The sequence below is a fragment of the Bactrocera latifrons genome, unplaced genomic scaffold (genome assembly GCF_001853355.1).
Source record: "Bactrocera latifrons isolate USDA-ARS-PBARC rearing strain unplaced genomic scaffold, ASM185335v1 scaffold_15, whole genome shotgun sequence".
Lineage (NCBI taxonomy): Eukaryota > Metazoa > Arthropoda > Insecta > Diptera > Tephritidae > Bactrocera > Bactrocera latifrons.
In genome coordinates, this window is record NW_017534963.1 from 1,994,529 (window position 1) to 2,011,070 (window position 16,542).

General features: G+C 37.8%; 1 protein-coding gene across 2 annotated transcripts in view; it reads left to right on the forward strand.

Moving 5' to 3' along the window:
* Window positions 1–4,344: 4,344 nt before the first annotated feature.
* The window catches only part of LOC108965919 (glutamate receptor ionotropic, NMDA 2B), a 127,651-nt gene continuing 115,453 nt past the window's right edge, over window positions 4,345–16,542 (forward strand). For both annotated transcript variants that reach the window (XM_018928601.1, XM_018928602.1), the window contains exon 1: window positions 4,345–5,931. In XM_018928601.1, the coding sequence (XP_018784146.1) occupies window positions 4,869–5,931 (1,063 nt within the window). In that variant the 5' untranslated portion in view covers window positions 4,345–4,868. The remainder of the gene's footprint in view (window positions 5,932–16,542) is intronic.

The following is a 16,542-nucleotide window of genomic DNA, read 5'->3' on the forward strand; positions in this document are numbered from 1 at the left end:
CAAGTGCAGCAACAACACCTATTAGTTCAACGGTTGCAAGTGGCGTTGCAATATGCAGGCACCACATTAAACCCTGCGGCAGCGGGACTTCGGTCGGATTTGAGCAGCCTCACGAGAAATCATAATGCAGAAATTCAGTATGTTGCGGCATAAAGCTGATTTTCTTCGAACTAAAGCTGAATGGTCAGAGAATACGTAATTCCAGTAAATCGAAATTCGCTGTGAATTCCATTGCAAACTTCCATGGCTTTGAGGGCATGTTTCTAATTATGATTTTGCATTGTAATTATTTGTGGCTATTTCGATATTTTTGCGCTCCTTTCGCACTTTTCTTTTTTACCGATCCAAACTGTGTTAAATCGACGAAAAGACAGCTCTCAACCAGTTGAAATCAAGGTTAATTTTGGTATACGTACGTAGTTTGCCTTTAATATATCGGGATTCTAGAACAAAAACAAATATTGATCGTAAATCGACTTATTGTTTTTCAAAATATTAAGACATCCATTAAGATCTCTACCTTTTGCCATGCATTTGAACCAATTGTCGAAGCACTTTTGCCACACTGATTAAGCTAGCTCCAAAACATGCCTTCTGAAAACCAACCGCTTCTTCAAGTTGACCTCTTAATTTATTTTTTACCAACAGGAATGAAAAGTAGTCATTCGGTGCTCAGTCAGGGCTCAGGGCTTTGATGACTCATCAAATCGATTTTTTGAGTGCTCAAAAATGCAGTTGTTTCAGTCGATGTGTGAGAGCTAGCATTGTCGTGATGAAAAGTGATCCGTCTTCGTCGATTTGGTTTCCTGATTTCCTGAAAGACTACTGGAAAACAAATCACAATCTGTATCACTCAGAATTTACCGTTCTGCGTGGTATGGTTGCGATATGTCCAATTGTTCCAGAAAATAGGCAACCATTCGCTTGGAAGTGCTTCGTACGCGAACAACTTTTTTGAATTCGTGAGTCACCTATACAGTCGATCACTGTTTACTTCCGGCTTTTTTGCGTAAACCCACGTTTCATCAGCTCTTTCGGTCTCACGTTAGGTCACATGGTCTGATTTTGTGCACAGCATTAATCCTCTCCAGAACAACAACTAATTTTAGACGAACTTCCTAAAATTCGTCTTGGGGTGATCTACAACCTCCATTAAATTCACCATACCAACGATAAACACTGGTAATTTTATAGCAATTAGTGCGTGCTTAATTTTATTATAACGAATATAGAGAAAACTTATTTTTCTTCAAATGGCGTTGTTCACTCTGTCATAGCCTTCGTTGCTTATATGGCCTGTAAGAAATTTAGCAAACCACTTTCAAATGGGTGCTTAGCTTGACAATTTGACAGGTTTTTTTTTATTTTTTCAAAATAATAAAATTTGTGTCACTTAAGATCTTTATCTGACCAGTCAATTATAAAAATTGTGTTTTATTTTTTTTATTTTTTGAAGGTTAAGACTAACAAAACATATGTATTCAATTACACTGCCATGTCGTATGAGCAATCGGAATTTATAAGGATTTGTACGAAGTCTCAGTACACTTAATACATAAGTTTAACTGTGTATACTAGGAGATTATGAATATTCCAGTAAAAAAACGTAAATAAAAATATATAGAAAGATTAGTTTAAGTTACTCTTAGCGATGCCAGATGTAGGATCGTTACATAGTTCATGAGAAGTAGTTCGAGATACATCTTTCGTTGACTCATATCGTGGGGCTCCTAAGTGTGCGTCTCTTTGTTTCCCTGATACCTTGTTGTTGACTTTTCCTGCAGCCATCTCGATCTGTCAGATGAATTTTTGTAGCAGACAAAAATCATTCGAGATAATCATAGATTTAGTCGAGCTGAGGCTTGAGAATATACAAATGTCATTATGACGGGCCTAAACCATGAAAAAAAAAATAATAATTTCGCAAAATGATTGTGCACCTAAAAAATTATCGATTTTTTTTTTTTTTTTGTTGCTACAAAAAACTGTATACAAAAAAAATTTAGTTAATTCTCATATAAAACGCTTGATTAGAACTTGAGAATTACGTGTACTATAGACAAAATTTACATGCAATGTTGTGGGTAATGAAATGATTTATAACTTTTTTTTATCAATGCTAGTTGCAGGTAGCCTCAAAAATTTTGGGAAAAATTCAAAACAGCAAATTTTTGGGATTGTAAACTTTCCTGCCTCTCCCAACCCGAGCTCAGATCTTCCGCGAATTCTATTATTTCTTTCATTTGTTTTGTTTTATCTTTTCTTTATTATAAGTGGTATCCTACTGTGATATTTTTTGCTCTCAAAAATTATCTGTCCTGTCGAAATATGGAAAAAATATTTTCAATTTATGGGGTTACATGGATTTTCTCGGGTAAAAAACAGCCTTTCCTCAATAATTTTTTGTCTTATAAAAGATGAAATATTTTATTAGAATTTTTTATTGTTTCTAACTTACATTATTAAAAAATTTTTTGGAAAATAATATATTAAACTCGGTCATTGCAACGCCTTTTCCATTTCCTCACACCTATTGTCAAAAGGAAATCGAATCTCAAATGATTATAAATAAATGAAGCAAAATTTTAGAAAAAGAAATTTGTTATCGAGATTCCGTTTGGCTCAGTCCGGATCATATTCCATATTGAGATTTTCATTTAATTAAACTTTCGTGCTAATTTGAAAGTACACGGTTTCCATTAAACGATTTTTTTTTATTCCGTTTTGCTAATAATCAACCAAGAAACCGATACGCTCATTATCAGAAAGCGAAAAGAGAGTGATGCGGAGAGTGTGAACATATGTACAAGTATAATATGTGGGAAGATAATTTTCACAGTAAATTAATCAACGACACTCGCACTGGCGCCCAAACGCCGCTGTAACCGAAAACTTTCTAAAGATAACAAAGTCGCTCCCCAACCGCCTGATAGCAAAGTCACACCTCACAAGCACACATATACACCGCTAGCATGCACTAATCGCTATATGTTTGTAGGTATATATATATATATGGATTTATATATGTGTATATGGATGTATGTGTATGTCTATGCATATACACTTCGTCGCTTTCAGCGTTAGCTTACAAAATCGTGCGCCGCGCCCTCGCCGCACTCATGTCAACGCTTACACACCACGCCCCTTGATTTCCTGTGGCAGCGTACGCGCGAGGTATTTAACGAATTTAAAAAGCGGAAAATTGAAATAATTTAAAACGGAAACCGGATTTCTGATAAGATTTCAGCATTTGCGCGTTGCATAACGGCGCTGTCGCAGCGTAGGCAGCAACTCAAGCGCACTCGCACATAAACTGATATGTGTGTATGTCATAATCATTAAGCAGATAAGTCTCATTTTCATTATCAAGTGCGCCACATTGCATTATCCGTTTCCGCACTAACGCGCTGACAGCGTTTCCCGTTCGTATGCAACCGAGAAGAAGAAGAAGACGAAAATTTGTATACAAATATAGAAATAACTTCATATAATTTCACTCAAACTCACACTTCACAATTATATTTTATTGTTATTGTTGTTTTTTTTTTCTACTTGCAGCCCCACCCAAGCAACGACAGCGCACCGGAATGCCCACATAAACACACGTATACGGGCAACAATAATAACAATAACTAAAACAATTACAAAAATTCAAAATAAAGCTCAGTCAGAGATAGCGACGGTAACAACAATAATAATGAACATTAAAACAGCAACTAGAACCCACCATTAAAACCAGCAACACGAGCAACAACAACAACAGCCACAATTACGACAACGACACCAACGAACCAATACATAGATGACAGAAATCCACGAGAAGCTCACAACTCACAACGAGCGCAGCGATAGAGCATAAAGCAAAACAACAAAAACAAAAGCGAAAGCAAAAAATCGAAAAAAAAACAAACGGAAGTGCCTCACATAACAGCAGGGGAAAGGGAAAACAGCAAAATAACCACGCAGCGCAGGGTAAATGTAATCGTAGCCTCGATTATTCGATGCTAGAAACACTGGTAGCGGCAGCAGGTCTAGTAGTCTGTGGAAAGGGAAGAAGAGGAGCCATAGATAACAACAGCACAAGCAGTTGAGTGCAAGCTGTGGTGGGGGCGCGGAGCTACAGCAAAAGGAGTGACAGACAGGAGTGTGGAAAGCGGCAGTCAGGCAATAGGATAAGCAGGCAAAACTAAGTGACGGGCATTCTTGTAGAAATCAAGTAGCAAAAACCAGCCAAGTAAACAAATTAAAGTGCTGTCTAAAAGCAGAGAGCGAAAACGAATGAGAATGGCGATAAAAATTTAACAATACTAAAATGCAACAAAAAAAAGCAGGAGATTACAGAAATCAAAGCCAACGGGCTCAAAGCAAAGATACGATGATAATTTACTTAAATTAACCCAATCCATCCATTAAAAGGTATTAAAGGAACGAAAACGGACGCAAAAAACAAAAAAAAAAAAGAAACAAAACCGAGCGTGCAAACAGAATGCCAGAAGTGAGAGACAAGTAAACGAGGCAAGAAGTGTAAAAGTCAAGTGAAAAAGATGTCAAAGTAAAGCGATAAGCAGACACGGGATCTGGATCTTTAGATACGCTGCGCATAGTAGTGAAGTGTTTGAAAACAAGAGCAACAGCAGCAACAAAAACAATACACGTATTAGCTAACAAACAAAATAATTCTACAAAAAAGTGGACGAACGGTAAAGGTTAACGGCGTCAAAGCAGAGGCAGAGTGCCGTTAACCGTTGTAGAGAGAAGGTTGCGCAGAGAGACAAGGTTGTAGAGGTGGTCGAACAGAGAGGCAAAGCTTGAAAGCGGAAGCTGATGCTGACGCTGATTGACAGCGCACAACCAGCGGAAGCAGTCATATGATCCGCAAAATGAAGGGATTAAGTTTTTGTCAAAAAGCAAACAAGCGACGAAAAAACGTTGAAACCAACGACCAAACACCAAGAGGCAACACAGCATTGCCAACACGCGCGGCTTGCACCAACCATAACAACAACAAAGTGAACAAACTGAAAATATGCAAAACGACAACCATAACACAAACACATAACGTTAACGCCGAACACCAGCTGACAACGCCATTAATATGTCGAAACAATAACAAGAAAAACAGCTGCAACAGCGTAGGTAGCCAACGGCGCTACTGCAGCAACGGCAGCAACAATTCAACAACACCACCGCCCACATTCAACCAACACCACAACCACCAACACCAGCATTGCCTCGCCCCGGGCCAGCTGACGTACAAAATGCCATTGCCACTGCTGTCGATATGCAAGACAACAACAACTACAACAGCCGTAGATGTGTCCGCGGACCAGCAGCAACTACAACAACAACGGCAGCAGCAGCACGAGCAGCTGGAAAGAGTTCAAAATTGTTGCCTTGCCCGTTGCAAAGAGCAACAACGTCAGCGAAAAGCAACAACAACATACGCACCCACCAAACTCACCCAAACCCATCGCCAACACCTAAGCCAACAACCAGCAACCACTCACGCATTGTCTTGCTTCAGCAAATCTTTGGAAACTTTGTCATTGCGCGCACTGCTGTCTCGCCATCATCAGCTCTTCCATTTCCAGCAACACCTACAACAGCTGCACCTCCACCTCCATTTTCACTTTGGCATCGCCGTCATTGTGCTGGCCTCCATTTTAATGTATTCATGCCCATGCGCGTCGGCCTTGCGTCTCACAAATGGCGGCAATACTAAAACTTTATCCGCTAATAAGGAGCAATTAAATATTGGCCTAATTGCACCGCACACAAATTTTGGCAAACGTGAATATTTACGCGCCATTAACACAGCCGTACAGGGTTTGGCGAAGACACGCGGTGCCAAGCTGACGTTCCTGAAAGACTATTCATTTGAACCGCGTAATATACATTTTGATATGATGTCGCTGACGCCGAGTCCGACAGGTGAGTCCACCGCCATTCATTTAATTTTTATTTTATTTGTTCCTCTGGTTTGTAAGACATTTTATTGGACACGGTGTTCTCTGTAAATGTGCTCTTTAATAATGTAAATAATTTTTATTATCAAGTAGTAAAAACATAAGGACTTTATTACAATTCATCCGAATATATAAAAAAGTAATAATAATAATAAGATTATGACAATTTTACTCCTAGTTGCTTGACCGCGCTTCTCCTCCTCTTTGGGCTGAGTGTCCTAAATTTTAATGGTTTGTTTTGATTTTCAGAATATTTTCCAGATGCTTAATATTTGGTTTTTTATATCTATAAATTCTATCTACGTCTGAATTTTAATTATAACAATAATCATAGAGACCACAATGGGATTCAATTTTTTTTTTAAGGAAAAATAAACTTAAAATTTAATGGGAAATGTTTATTATCATTCGAAAGAACACTGTTTCGTTCGAGCATTTCGACTAGTTTCGACTGGTAAATGACATGCGTGATATTTTGCTTCAAGGTCTGAATCGAAGCGGGATTATCTGTATAGACTTGAGATTATACATATCCTCACATAAAAAGTCAAACAGTGTGATATCACACGATCTTAGTGGCTAATCAACTGGCCCAAAACGTGAATTTTTTGCTCATCGAAGTGTTTCTCAATCAGGGTTGGGCATTTTGCACTACCACTAAATATTTAGTGATAGTGAAAAATAAGTTCTAGTACATCATTTCTCGAATTCGATGACGAGTCCACAGGTATTAGATTTAAAGAAACCAACCTGCGAAATTTTTGTAAATAACTTCCTTTTTCAGATGAAAATCAACGTATACAAGTATACTCCCACGGCGGAGCTGTAGCAACCGAAGTAATTTTGTACTTTGGTTCGAAAACGTCGGATCTTCTTGGAACTTTTCAAAAGCCCATAGTTTGAAGTGATGTCATTTAGGAAAATCTAGCGGCTTGAGTCCTTGCCCAAGCTATATTTGGTACGCCAGTGGAACTTAAACCCAAACTAAACCTCCTAATGATCCCCCGGTATCACCGTCAAGTATTTTGTCCGGAAGATGTTTGAGTAATGTTCATACGTTTGTAATGATGCGAATGCATTCAGTGACAAGTTGCATATACTTAACCCCACCTCTCTTGGTCTCTAAAAACCGCCCCGTCCGCATTTATAGTCAACTCCTTCCCGTATGATTTAAACATTTTGGTATGCTTCTGTTTGGTTCGTACAATTTTAGAGTTCCCTTCTCCGCTGCAGTTTTAGGGCTCTTGGGTTTTCATGATTTGGCGGCTTCGTTGCTCCAATCGCAGTTGGTAAAATAGAGTAGATTCCGTGCTAAATTTAAATAGATTCCTCCAAGTGGTCTTTTTAGCCGTGACTCTATGCTTGTAATCAATCGGAATGTCCACCGTTCATTTCAATAGACTTCCCAACGTCTTTGCCAGGTCTTCACCGTCTCCGCTCGAACATTTTCTCTTTAGATTCCCTTTCAAGCACTTTCATTAATGCATATATCGGAACTATCGTCCAAAACTTCAATACCAATTCGATAATATACAGTTTCGAGATCTTGAAAATAGACGTTTGTTTTCATCTTGATCTCTTCATTTTACTGAAATATTTGTCTAATATGTCATCTCATTGTTCTAAATTTGTTCTTATGACAGCTCTCTCTGAATCTCGGTCCGTTCTGAACCACCCTGTACTCCTGATGAAGTTCACCAATAAAAAAAGTTTTTTCAATGCAAAATCCGAGTCATCGTCAAAAAATTCCGGACCGAGAGTGGCGATACGTTTTCTATAAAAAATATACTAATTTCTTCTTCTACATTTTGGCAGGTTCTACAATAATCATTGTATTCCTTTTCTGCTGGCTTGAATGCGATTTAGACTGTGACCTATTAGTTCTCCTCAAAGAGTTATGTCATTCCATTTGAATTTTAATATTCAACATGTGTGACCCATATTCCGTTAATGCCACGATTACTTGCTTGTTAAGCAAGTTAAATATTGTTTCCATCGAGACTCAGAAGTATATGTAGTAAGTTCTCTTTTTTCCGAGTGTAACTGTACAGTGGTGCCTGAGTTGGCTAATGCTGGAAACCCATTATTTCACTATCCTCGAAGAAACTATAAGACACTTTTGTGATTTCAAATCCGATTAGCAATATATAATATTTCTTGTTGCGAGCACACTCTTTGTCAGAACAAGATTTTCTTTGATTTAGCTGAAAAGACATCACCTCCTAATTGATTATCTATTTTTAATCCATCTGAATGGATACTTATATCTGTGTCCCTCTCATCCCTATCCCACTCTTCACTGCTAGGATGTTAGTATTGGGGGCCGAATTTAAATTTCGTTCTACAGAATTTCGAAGATCGGTGGCATTGGGTAGAAACGGAAATTGGCTAAGTACATTTCTTAGAATGCAGCTTATTTCGCTAGCAGTTGCTGTCCCGATATGTAACGATATATAACCTTTAGTGGCTGACTTTTCGTTGTTTTAAGAGCTTGACTGATGAGTATATGGCTGGTCTTTCACCTTATTTATTCAATTGACCGGATTTGTAAGAGGTTCTATTGTAGTTCTACATATTTACTTCCGACTATAGAATGTTTGAGAATTGCTGTAAGAATCTAATGCAATAATGAAATCATCTCTTACAAATCTTTGTACTACATATTTTTGCTGGCCAACTGGAGATTCCAAATGTAGCCCGGTCATTGTCAAAGTTCCAACGCAGTGGAAGTAGTCTTCCTTTTCCTCTGCTTCCCTCAGCGGGTACTGCGTCGAATACTCTCAGAGCTGGACAGATTGTACCTTCTCTATTCAGACCTGAAGCTCGAATTATTTTCTCTAGTTCTCTGAAACCTCGTTCGGCATCGAACGGCTCGTAGAGATCCTTCGTGATCCTGATGGAAAATTCAGACATAGTGGCATAAAGGCAGCTCCTTTTCGTACTTAAACACCTATTTTGTAATTCCGATTTAGTATCTCTTTTGGCAAAGCTGTTATGCATTTACATAGATCATACTTAAAGCTCCCAAAAAATGCAAAACCTCTTAAATTGTTTTCGACATCGAAATCTGTTTCCTTTAAATTATTATTGAAGCTTATATGCTGTATTATTACATACTCCATTTAATCCTCAAAGCCAAACATTCAAATCTCAATTTTTTTCATTTAAATATTTGCATAATCTGTAGATTTTCCCGAATATTTTTTCAAAAAAATATTTACATACAAGCGCCACACATAAAAACATTTGGGCATTGCAACAATTATGAAATAGTAAAAAAGCAAATATCCAGCGGCGCGACTACATGCAAACATTTGCCAACCCGTGTGGTGATATTAAATCCACAAAAACTACACGCAAAGGAAAAAAGCTGCTCATTTAATTGCGCAACCAATCGAATTTTTCATGGGAGGCGTTGAAAAGGATGCGCGCACTAAAATCAAATTTTGCTGGAATTCACTACAAAATTTTAACTTACATACACCTCTGTGTAGCTGTGAAATTTAAGGACCACGCGAGTATAGAAAAATGTGCTCACACGTGGCACTAAATTTTCACATTTTTCTCAGCCATATTAAATTTCAAACTAAAAATTTCAGCCTGCCAGAGCAGTGTGGTAGTAGATAGTGGGTATATTACGTAACAGTCGGACGACAAGCAAATAAAAGTTTTTTGGCAACATGAGCTGTGAAATAATCCCATTTTCTTTTCATATGTATTTAGTAAGTCTGCCAAATCAAAGCCAATATCCAAGCATTATTTGTCTACTTCCAGCTAAGGATAAAATACGAAATTCCATTTATCAAATCGCATATCTTCCTGCCACGGCCAAGCACAAAAAAATAAAAGTAAAAATAAAGAATAAAATGTAGAAACAAAATGCAGGTAGTTTATATTTTAAATTGGCAACGTAAAGTCTATATAAATTTTTATATTCCTGCTTCTCCTTTTACAGTTTTATTCATTTTTCTTCGCAAACAAATATCCTTTGGTAAACTTTGAAGTCGTGCCGTAGCAGGTGATGTAGAAATTAGAGTAAGGATAAATGGATTGCCTTTGAACTTTGTAGAAAAGCAGCAGCGCTTTGGGTCAAGCGAAATGTTGTGCTAAGATGATTTCACTTTTGTTTCAAGCTTTACAGTTAGTTCGCCACTGAATGAGTACACACCTAGACGCTTTGGTAGAACTTTTGGCTGTATATTTTTAATCCTTATTCTCTATTGGTTAGTAAGTTGAAAGTATTTCATTTTAGCTGGTCAGTTGACAATACCTTTAAAATATGTGCAATTACTTAGTCTGATATTCCCACCGAATACAGTTGGGAGATTTAAGCGGTTATATCTGCTTGTAATTTGTTTTTGCATGTATACCTTATACATAATAGGTTGTCAAAAAATTCCTGCGGTATTTTTTATTGAATTTTCAATTGTTCGTAAAATTGGTTACAATAATGCGATTCAAGTCAAATATGCGCCGTTTTGTTCGATGAAGCGTTCCCAACGAGATGCTAACTTCATAATGCGCCTCTCATAGAAGCTCGCTTTCCTATTGGCAAAAAACTAGGAGAGCCAATTTTCACAGTACTCTCTTGTGGCCAACTTCAGACTACCAAGCGCGTTCGCCATGGACAGAAACAAGTGGTAATCACTTTTTGCGAGATCCGGACTATACGGTGGATACAAAAGAACCTCCCATCCGAGTTGTGTGTGGCCTGGCATTGTCCTGATGGAAAACAATTCGCCCTCTGTTGATCAAAGATGACCTCTTCTGCATGAGTGCTGCCTTCAAGCGGTCCAGTTGTTGGCAGTACAGGTCCGAATTGAGCGTTTGGCCATAGGGGAGCAGCTCTTAGTGGATTATTCCCTGCCAATCCCGCCAAACACACAGAAGAACCTTCCTGCCGCTTGCCTGGGCCGCTTCACCGCTTTTCGACCACGACCGTTTGCGCCTTACGTTATCGTAAGTGACCCACTTTTCATCGCCAGTCACCATACGCTTCAAAAACGTGTCGATTTTGTTGCAATTCAGAAGCGATTCGCGATATGCTGGCAAGCAATTTGGTTTTTGAAGCCATTCGGAAGTGTAAATTTTGACACAAAAAGCAGCTTTTTCTTTTGAAGCCACTTTTTTTTCACAAATTAATATCTTAACTAGAGTCTCGTTCGTTAGCTTCATCTATACTAATACTAAATCTTTTTGGTTTTTGGATTTCAGATAATTTTAAGTAGAAGAATCTCACCAATTTTCGATGGATTTCCTAGAAATCGAGACTACGTTATCAAGGATTCCAGAATGTTTCTAAAACATTCAATGAAAAATGCATTTTTTTTCCTTCCGCAAGGATAAAACTACCTAATTCTTTGCTCAAGTTCAAGTCTCAAGTCCCTCAAATTAATGTTTGTCTACTTTCAGCCATTTTAGCATTGATAAGCCTCTTTGTTGAAAACTTTATTGTAACCGTGCGCACCCTCACATTTAAAATCGTTGCCTAAATTTAAGAGCACAGTTTAAACCAGACAATTTTAATCTAAAAGTAATAAGTCAACTGATTATGGTGCAAACAGAATTTTATAAACCGAATCATAGACAATGAATGTCTCAACTTTATTTGGCGAATTTGATATTTCTTAGTAGTACCTAACATCTTTTGCGCTCACCTTACTTTGACCCGACTCTGGCAGTAATAGGTTTATTTTAGATTTTTAATTGTACCCTGAACTAATTTTATAGTTTGCCACGTAATTGGTAGTGGCACCGTTTTCGAGATATCGATGTGAAATATTGCACATGTCCTTTTCTCTTCAAGAAAATGCTCATTTGCCGGAACTTCCAAAATCGAATCACTAAAAAAAAATAGAAAGACTATTTAATTTAAATTTCGTGCAAAAATCCACATATCGGTCAGAATGTTGAAAAAGCCTTCGGTGATAATTGCGCGAGCATTTGTTTTTGATTTATTCAAAGAAGAACACGTTGATAACGAACGAAGTCCAAGACGGCCATTAACTTCAACTAATTATCAACACGTGAATAAAATTAAGGAATTGGTGCTTGAGAATCGACGATCAGAGATCTTACTGGCATCGATGAAATATCGAAAGGATCAGTGAAAACCACTTTGAAGGATCATTTGGCCGTAAAAAATGGAAGCACTTTTGATTCCAAAATACCACAATTTTTTCGGAAAACATCGTCGCGTTAATGCTTTCCGAATACGAGTATGTCATGAAACGTATTATTACTGGCGCTGAGTTTTGATTATATGCTTACGATCCGGTAACAAACGGTTAATCGGCCGATTGTCGTGGTAAAGGTGAGCCGAAGGCGAATCAACCATATCAAATCAGGTAAAAATCAAGATTATATTAAAAGTTTTCTTTGATTATCGAGGTGTGGAGCACTCCCAATTTCTTCCGACTAGCCAAACTGTCAACAGGGAATACTATGGAGCTATTCGTAAAGAAGGCCGGAATTGTCGGTCGACAACTCTTGGTTTTTGCACCACAACAACATTGATTCTTGAATGAGTTTTCCGCAAAATTTCCAACCAAGATCGTGCTGCAACCACCGTATTCGCCTATACATCAAACTGAAACGACCGCTGAAAAACCGTTTTGAGTCAATTGAAGACTTTAAACGTGAATCACTTTGCGCATTGTGGGCTATTCCGGAAATTGATTTTAACAACTGTTTCGAGAATTGGAGAAAACATTAGCACAAGTCTATTAGGGTCAAGGGGAATTTCTTTGAAGCGGACGATATAGATTTTAAAGATTAATTAGAAGTTTTAAAATTAAGGACAATTCCTATTTTTTGATCTAGTGGTATACTATTTCCATGATATACAAACTGATCGAACGGAATAAAGTTCTTGCATGGAAGACTTTTCATTTGGCGAGATATCTTCACGAAATTGGTTATGGATTATTTCCTAGGGGAAAGACTCAATCTTCTAGAAAATTGTTCTGATCTGATCACTATTGCATACAGCTGTCATACAAACTTGCAAGTACAAACGTTTTTCATTTGGCAGCGGATTTTTACGAAATTGGCTTAGCTAATTATCTAATACAGGGCTATCATCTCCAGAAAACTTTACAAATCGAACTACCATAACATAACATATGTATAGTTGCTATACAAAGCATTGAATATAGCTTCTTATATATACTTTTACGCTATAAAAAGTGTACCTGTGAAGGCCATTACAGCTTTGGTTAACGTGCTTTCTTGTGTTTTGTTTTCCGGTGATTTGCAACTAAAACTTCAAAAGGAAATTTTTAAATTGTTGCTATTTATTTTTCTTTTATAAATCATACCTACTTTTTGATCAATTTCTTCCGCCGGCATATTTTTATCAGGTCAGTCGATGAAATCCTGAACCGCTGAAATCTTAGCAAAAGCATACCGAGCACCGCTCAGATATGATAACAATTGCAAGTCGCCTCCATTAGCTTTTGTTCTGGTTGAGCGATCAAAGCCGCTGTCTGCCAGACCGCCATAAATTGACCAAGCATGCCAAAGGAAGCACGAAAAATAATTAAGAAAGTGAACAAAAGCAATTTCAAGCGAGCGCATTGCTGAGGAATGCGAAGCACATTTTCGAGATGAAAAAAAAAATCGCCATAGATCAACCTACCTGTGTTTTTTCTATCTTCTCTTAAATATTTACTAAATGCTTGCTGCTGCAACTGCCGTCTGTGGCAAAGCCCGCTATCTGTATGCAGGCGCGCTGAGCCGCTCTTATCGCGCAAATTTATTATTTGCCGGGCGAGCAGGTCAACGTTTTCACGTTTGCAAATCACCTCGACTCGACTCGAGTGGCAGCACGAGCGTCCTATCCCACTCCACGATTGTTCAGCCAAACGGTGATTCGGCCAAACCGCCAGCAAACCAACACGCCATTATGTTGTAGACAAAAGCGTCGGTCGGAGACGCAGCTCATGATTTACTGATTCTGAAAAATTTGTCCACTATTACCGGCATTGCAGCGGCTTTCCAGCTTCCGTTGCTTCCGCAGCGTCTTTCCTTTATTTGTTCGTATAAGCGTTTGCTTGGGTCAGTTTCTGCGTGTCGTGACACCGCCTGTTTGTGTTTAGTTTGTTGTTTTCGCGGTTCAGCGACTTTGCGCCGCCTGTCACTTCCGTTGCGTTGGCATTCGCCGTCCACTAAGTGACGCAGCTGGCGCTCGCAATTTCTTTCGCATTAATTTGCGTTTCCTTCCGCCCACATGGCGTAATGTGCTGTTGTCTACACGGACAGTGCCTTTGTTGGTTTTCAATTCCCAAAGCCTAATAAATTATATAAATTAATTTCTATTTACTTGCGCCTTTTTTATGTTTATCTTCGTAACAGCAGGATAACGATTTGCTTGTTACTTTACTAGTTAATGCTATTGTAATATTTGTTCTAATTTCCCCCAAACCTAGCTCAGGGGCTGCATACATTACATTCTCTTATTTCTTCTCTCTTTCAATCTGAGTAATGAGCGTATTGTTAAACAGAACGTACAGAAGTGGTCGATGTGTTCTAGTAGACATATTTAAACATTGTGAGCCTTTAATGTCCTTTTTGACCACCAATATTCGAATTCGAATTACGTTACCATAAAAAATACAATTATCGCCTTCGAACTCATTCAATTATCGCCTTCAGTCTCAGTCAAAATTCAGCTTCAGTTTTCAGCTTTTGCGGAGGTCTAGTGCCAACTATTCTCTTTTGGACTGCATATTTTGTTGTTAATCGTCTAATAGATTTTACCAGCCTCGAAAAGATTTTCTGAAAACGTTTCCATGAAATTTTGTCGGAAGCTTGCCAATGTCAGCCACTAAGAAATGTTAGGATCGAAAATATTCGTAAAATATCATCTGTGGGCTAAATGTTTCTTATATGACCCCAGGCTTTCATTCGAATAATCATCTTACCGAAATCTTCGATTTATGTGGATTTTCAAGTTGATTTATACAAATAAATAAGGTCTATTATTTTTAGATTGAACTAAAGGTGTGATTTACGTAGTTGCGATAATTGTTACGATACGGGACAGTCAGTTTACGCAAGCTTCTTTTGAGACGAATTTTTCAGTAACAAGATCAATCGCTATTTACAGGAATGGGGAAAAATCACTTGGTACCAGGTCCGGACTAATACCTCCGAGGGCACAATAAACCTAAGGTCGCGGTACAATCTCGTGTAATAATCTAGACCTTCGAGAACTTTTGGCAAATCTCTATCTATGTTTGCGGTCTAGCGTTGTCCTGATAGTAAAATATTCTTTCTTTTTTGAGCAATTGCTTTCTTCAGACGATTGGACGGACAATATAGCTCTGAATTAAGCCAATCCCACCAAACACATAGCGAAAAACTTCGACTGTCAATCTTGGCAAACCGTTTATTACAGAAATGGATCAATTCTGTTGCAATTAAAGAGCGAATCACGGATGAAAATTCAGTCCTTGAAATTTCTCTGTGTTAGCTCGACAAATAAATGCTTGGCAAATAATCGAAAAAAATTTCTTCGTCCAAGTCTTTAAGAATTGTATCTCAAAGACCTGTGTAGAATTTCATGAATATCGATAGAGTAGTTCTCGAGAAATATTGTCAACCGACATCAGAAAAACAGTTTCTAGAAAAACGCGTTTAAGGGAATCCTGTTTTAAAATTTCTCTAAAAAAAAACGATTTTTTTTTTTATTATACAAATCGAAGGCTTAAAATGTCTAGAATATGTTGGTAAAAGTTTTTTCGCACCGTGAATTAGTTCCGTCGCAACACGACTTTGAACGGACATTCAACCAATTATCTTCGTGTTTTGCCTGACTAAAAGAAGACAAAATTCTGCGGCGCTGTAACCTACAAGATCGCAATATTTTTATCATTAACGATTTTTTTGCAACTGGTCAAAGTGGAAAATCATGCGAAAAGACTATACTTTATTTTCAAGTGGCCGCCATTTTGTTTCAATAACGAACTTTTTTTTCATGCTTTTTAGATTGGAGCGCCTCTACGGAATGTTATCATAAGGATTCGTTTGATTTTCTGCTTGTACACAACGAATTGCTACCTGTATCGTGCTCGCAGATGCGGTCGGTTTTCAAAACTCCTTTTTTTAACAACCGACACTCAAAAATTCTGATTTTATAGATGAATCCTGAGCGCACATGTCAGTTTACTTCTTAAAAACAAAAAATCAAATATTAGGTACTTTTTGCGCAATTATATAAGAGAACCCCCTTAAATATCTACCTAGCATCGCGCGCACAAGTTCTCAAGGCTGTATCTCCGAAATTATTAATCGTATCAACTTGAAAATTTAGGACAATATTCTATATATAACATTTAGTATGATATAGAAAAATATTGATTTTTTTAAACCCATAAACCTATGTAATCTCTTAAGCAGTAAAATCTTTCTCATCAGCGGACTTTTTTTTTCGGAGGTTCTCTTGGAGATCGGCTATAGGATCAAGGGCATCCAAAATTTTTATACTCTCGCAACAAAGTTGCTAAAGAGAGTATTATAGTTTTGTTCACATAATGGTTGTTTGTAAGTCCTAAAACTAAAAGAGTCAGATATA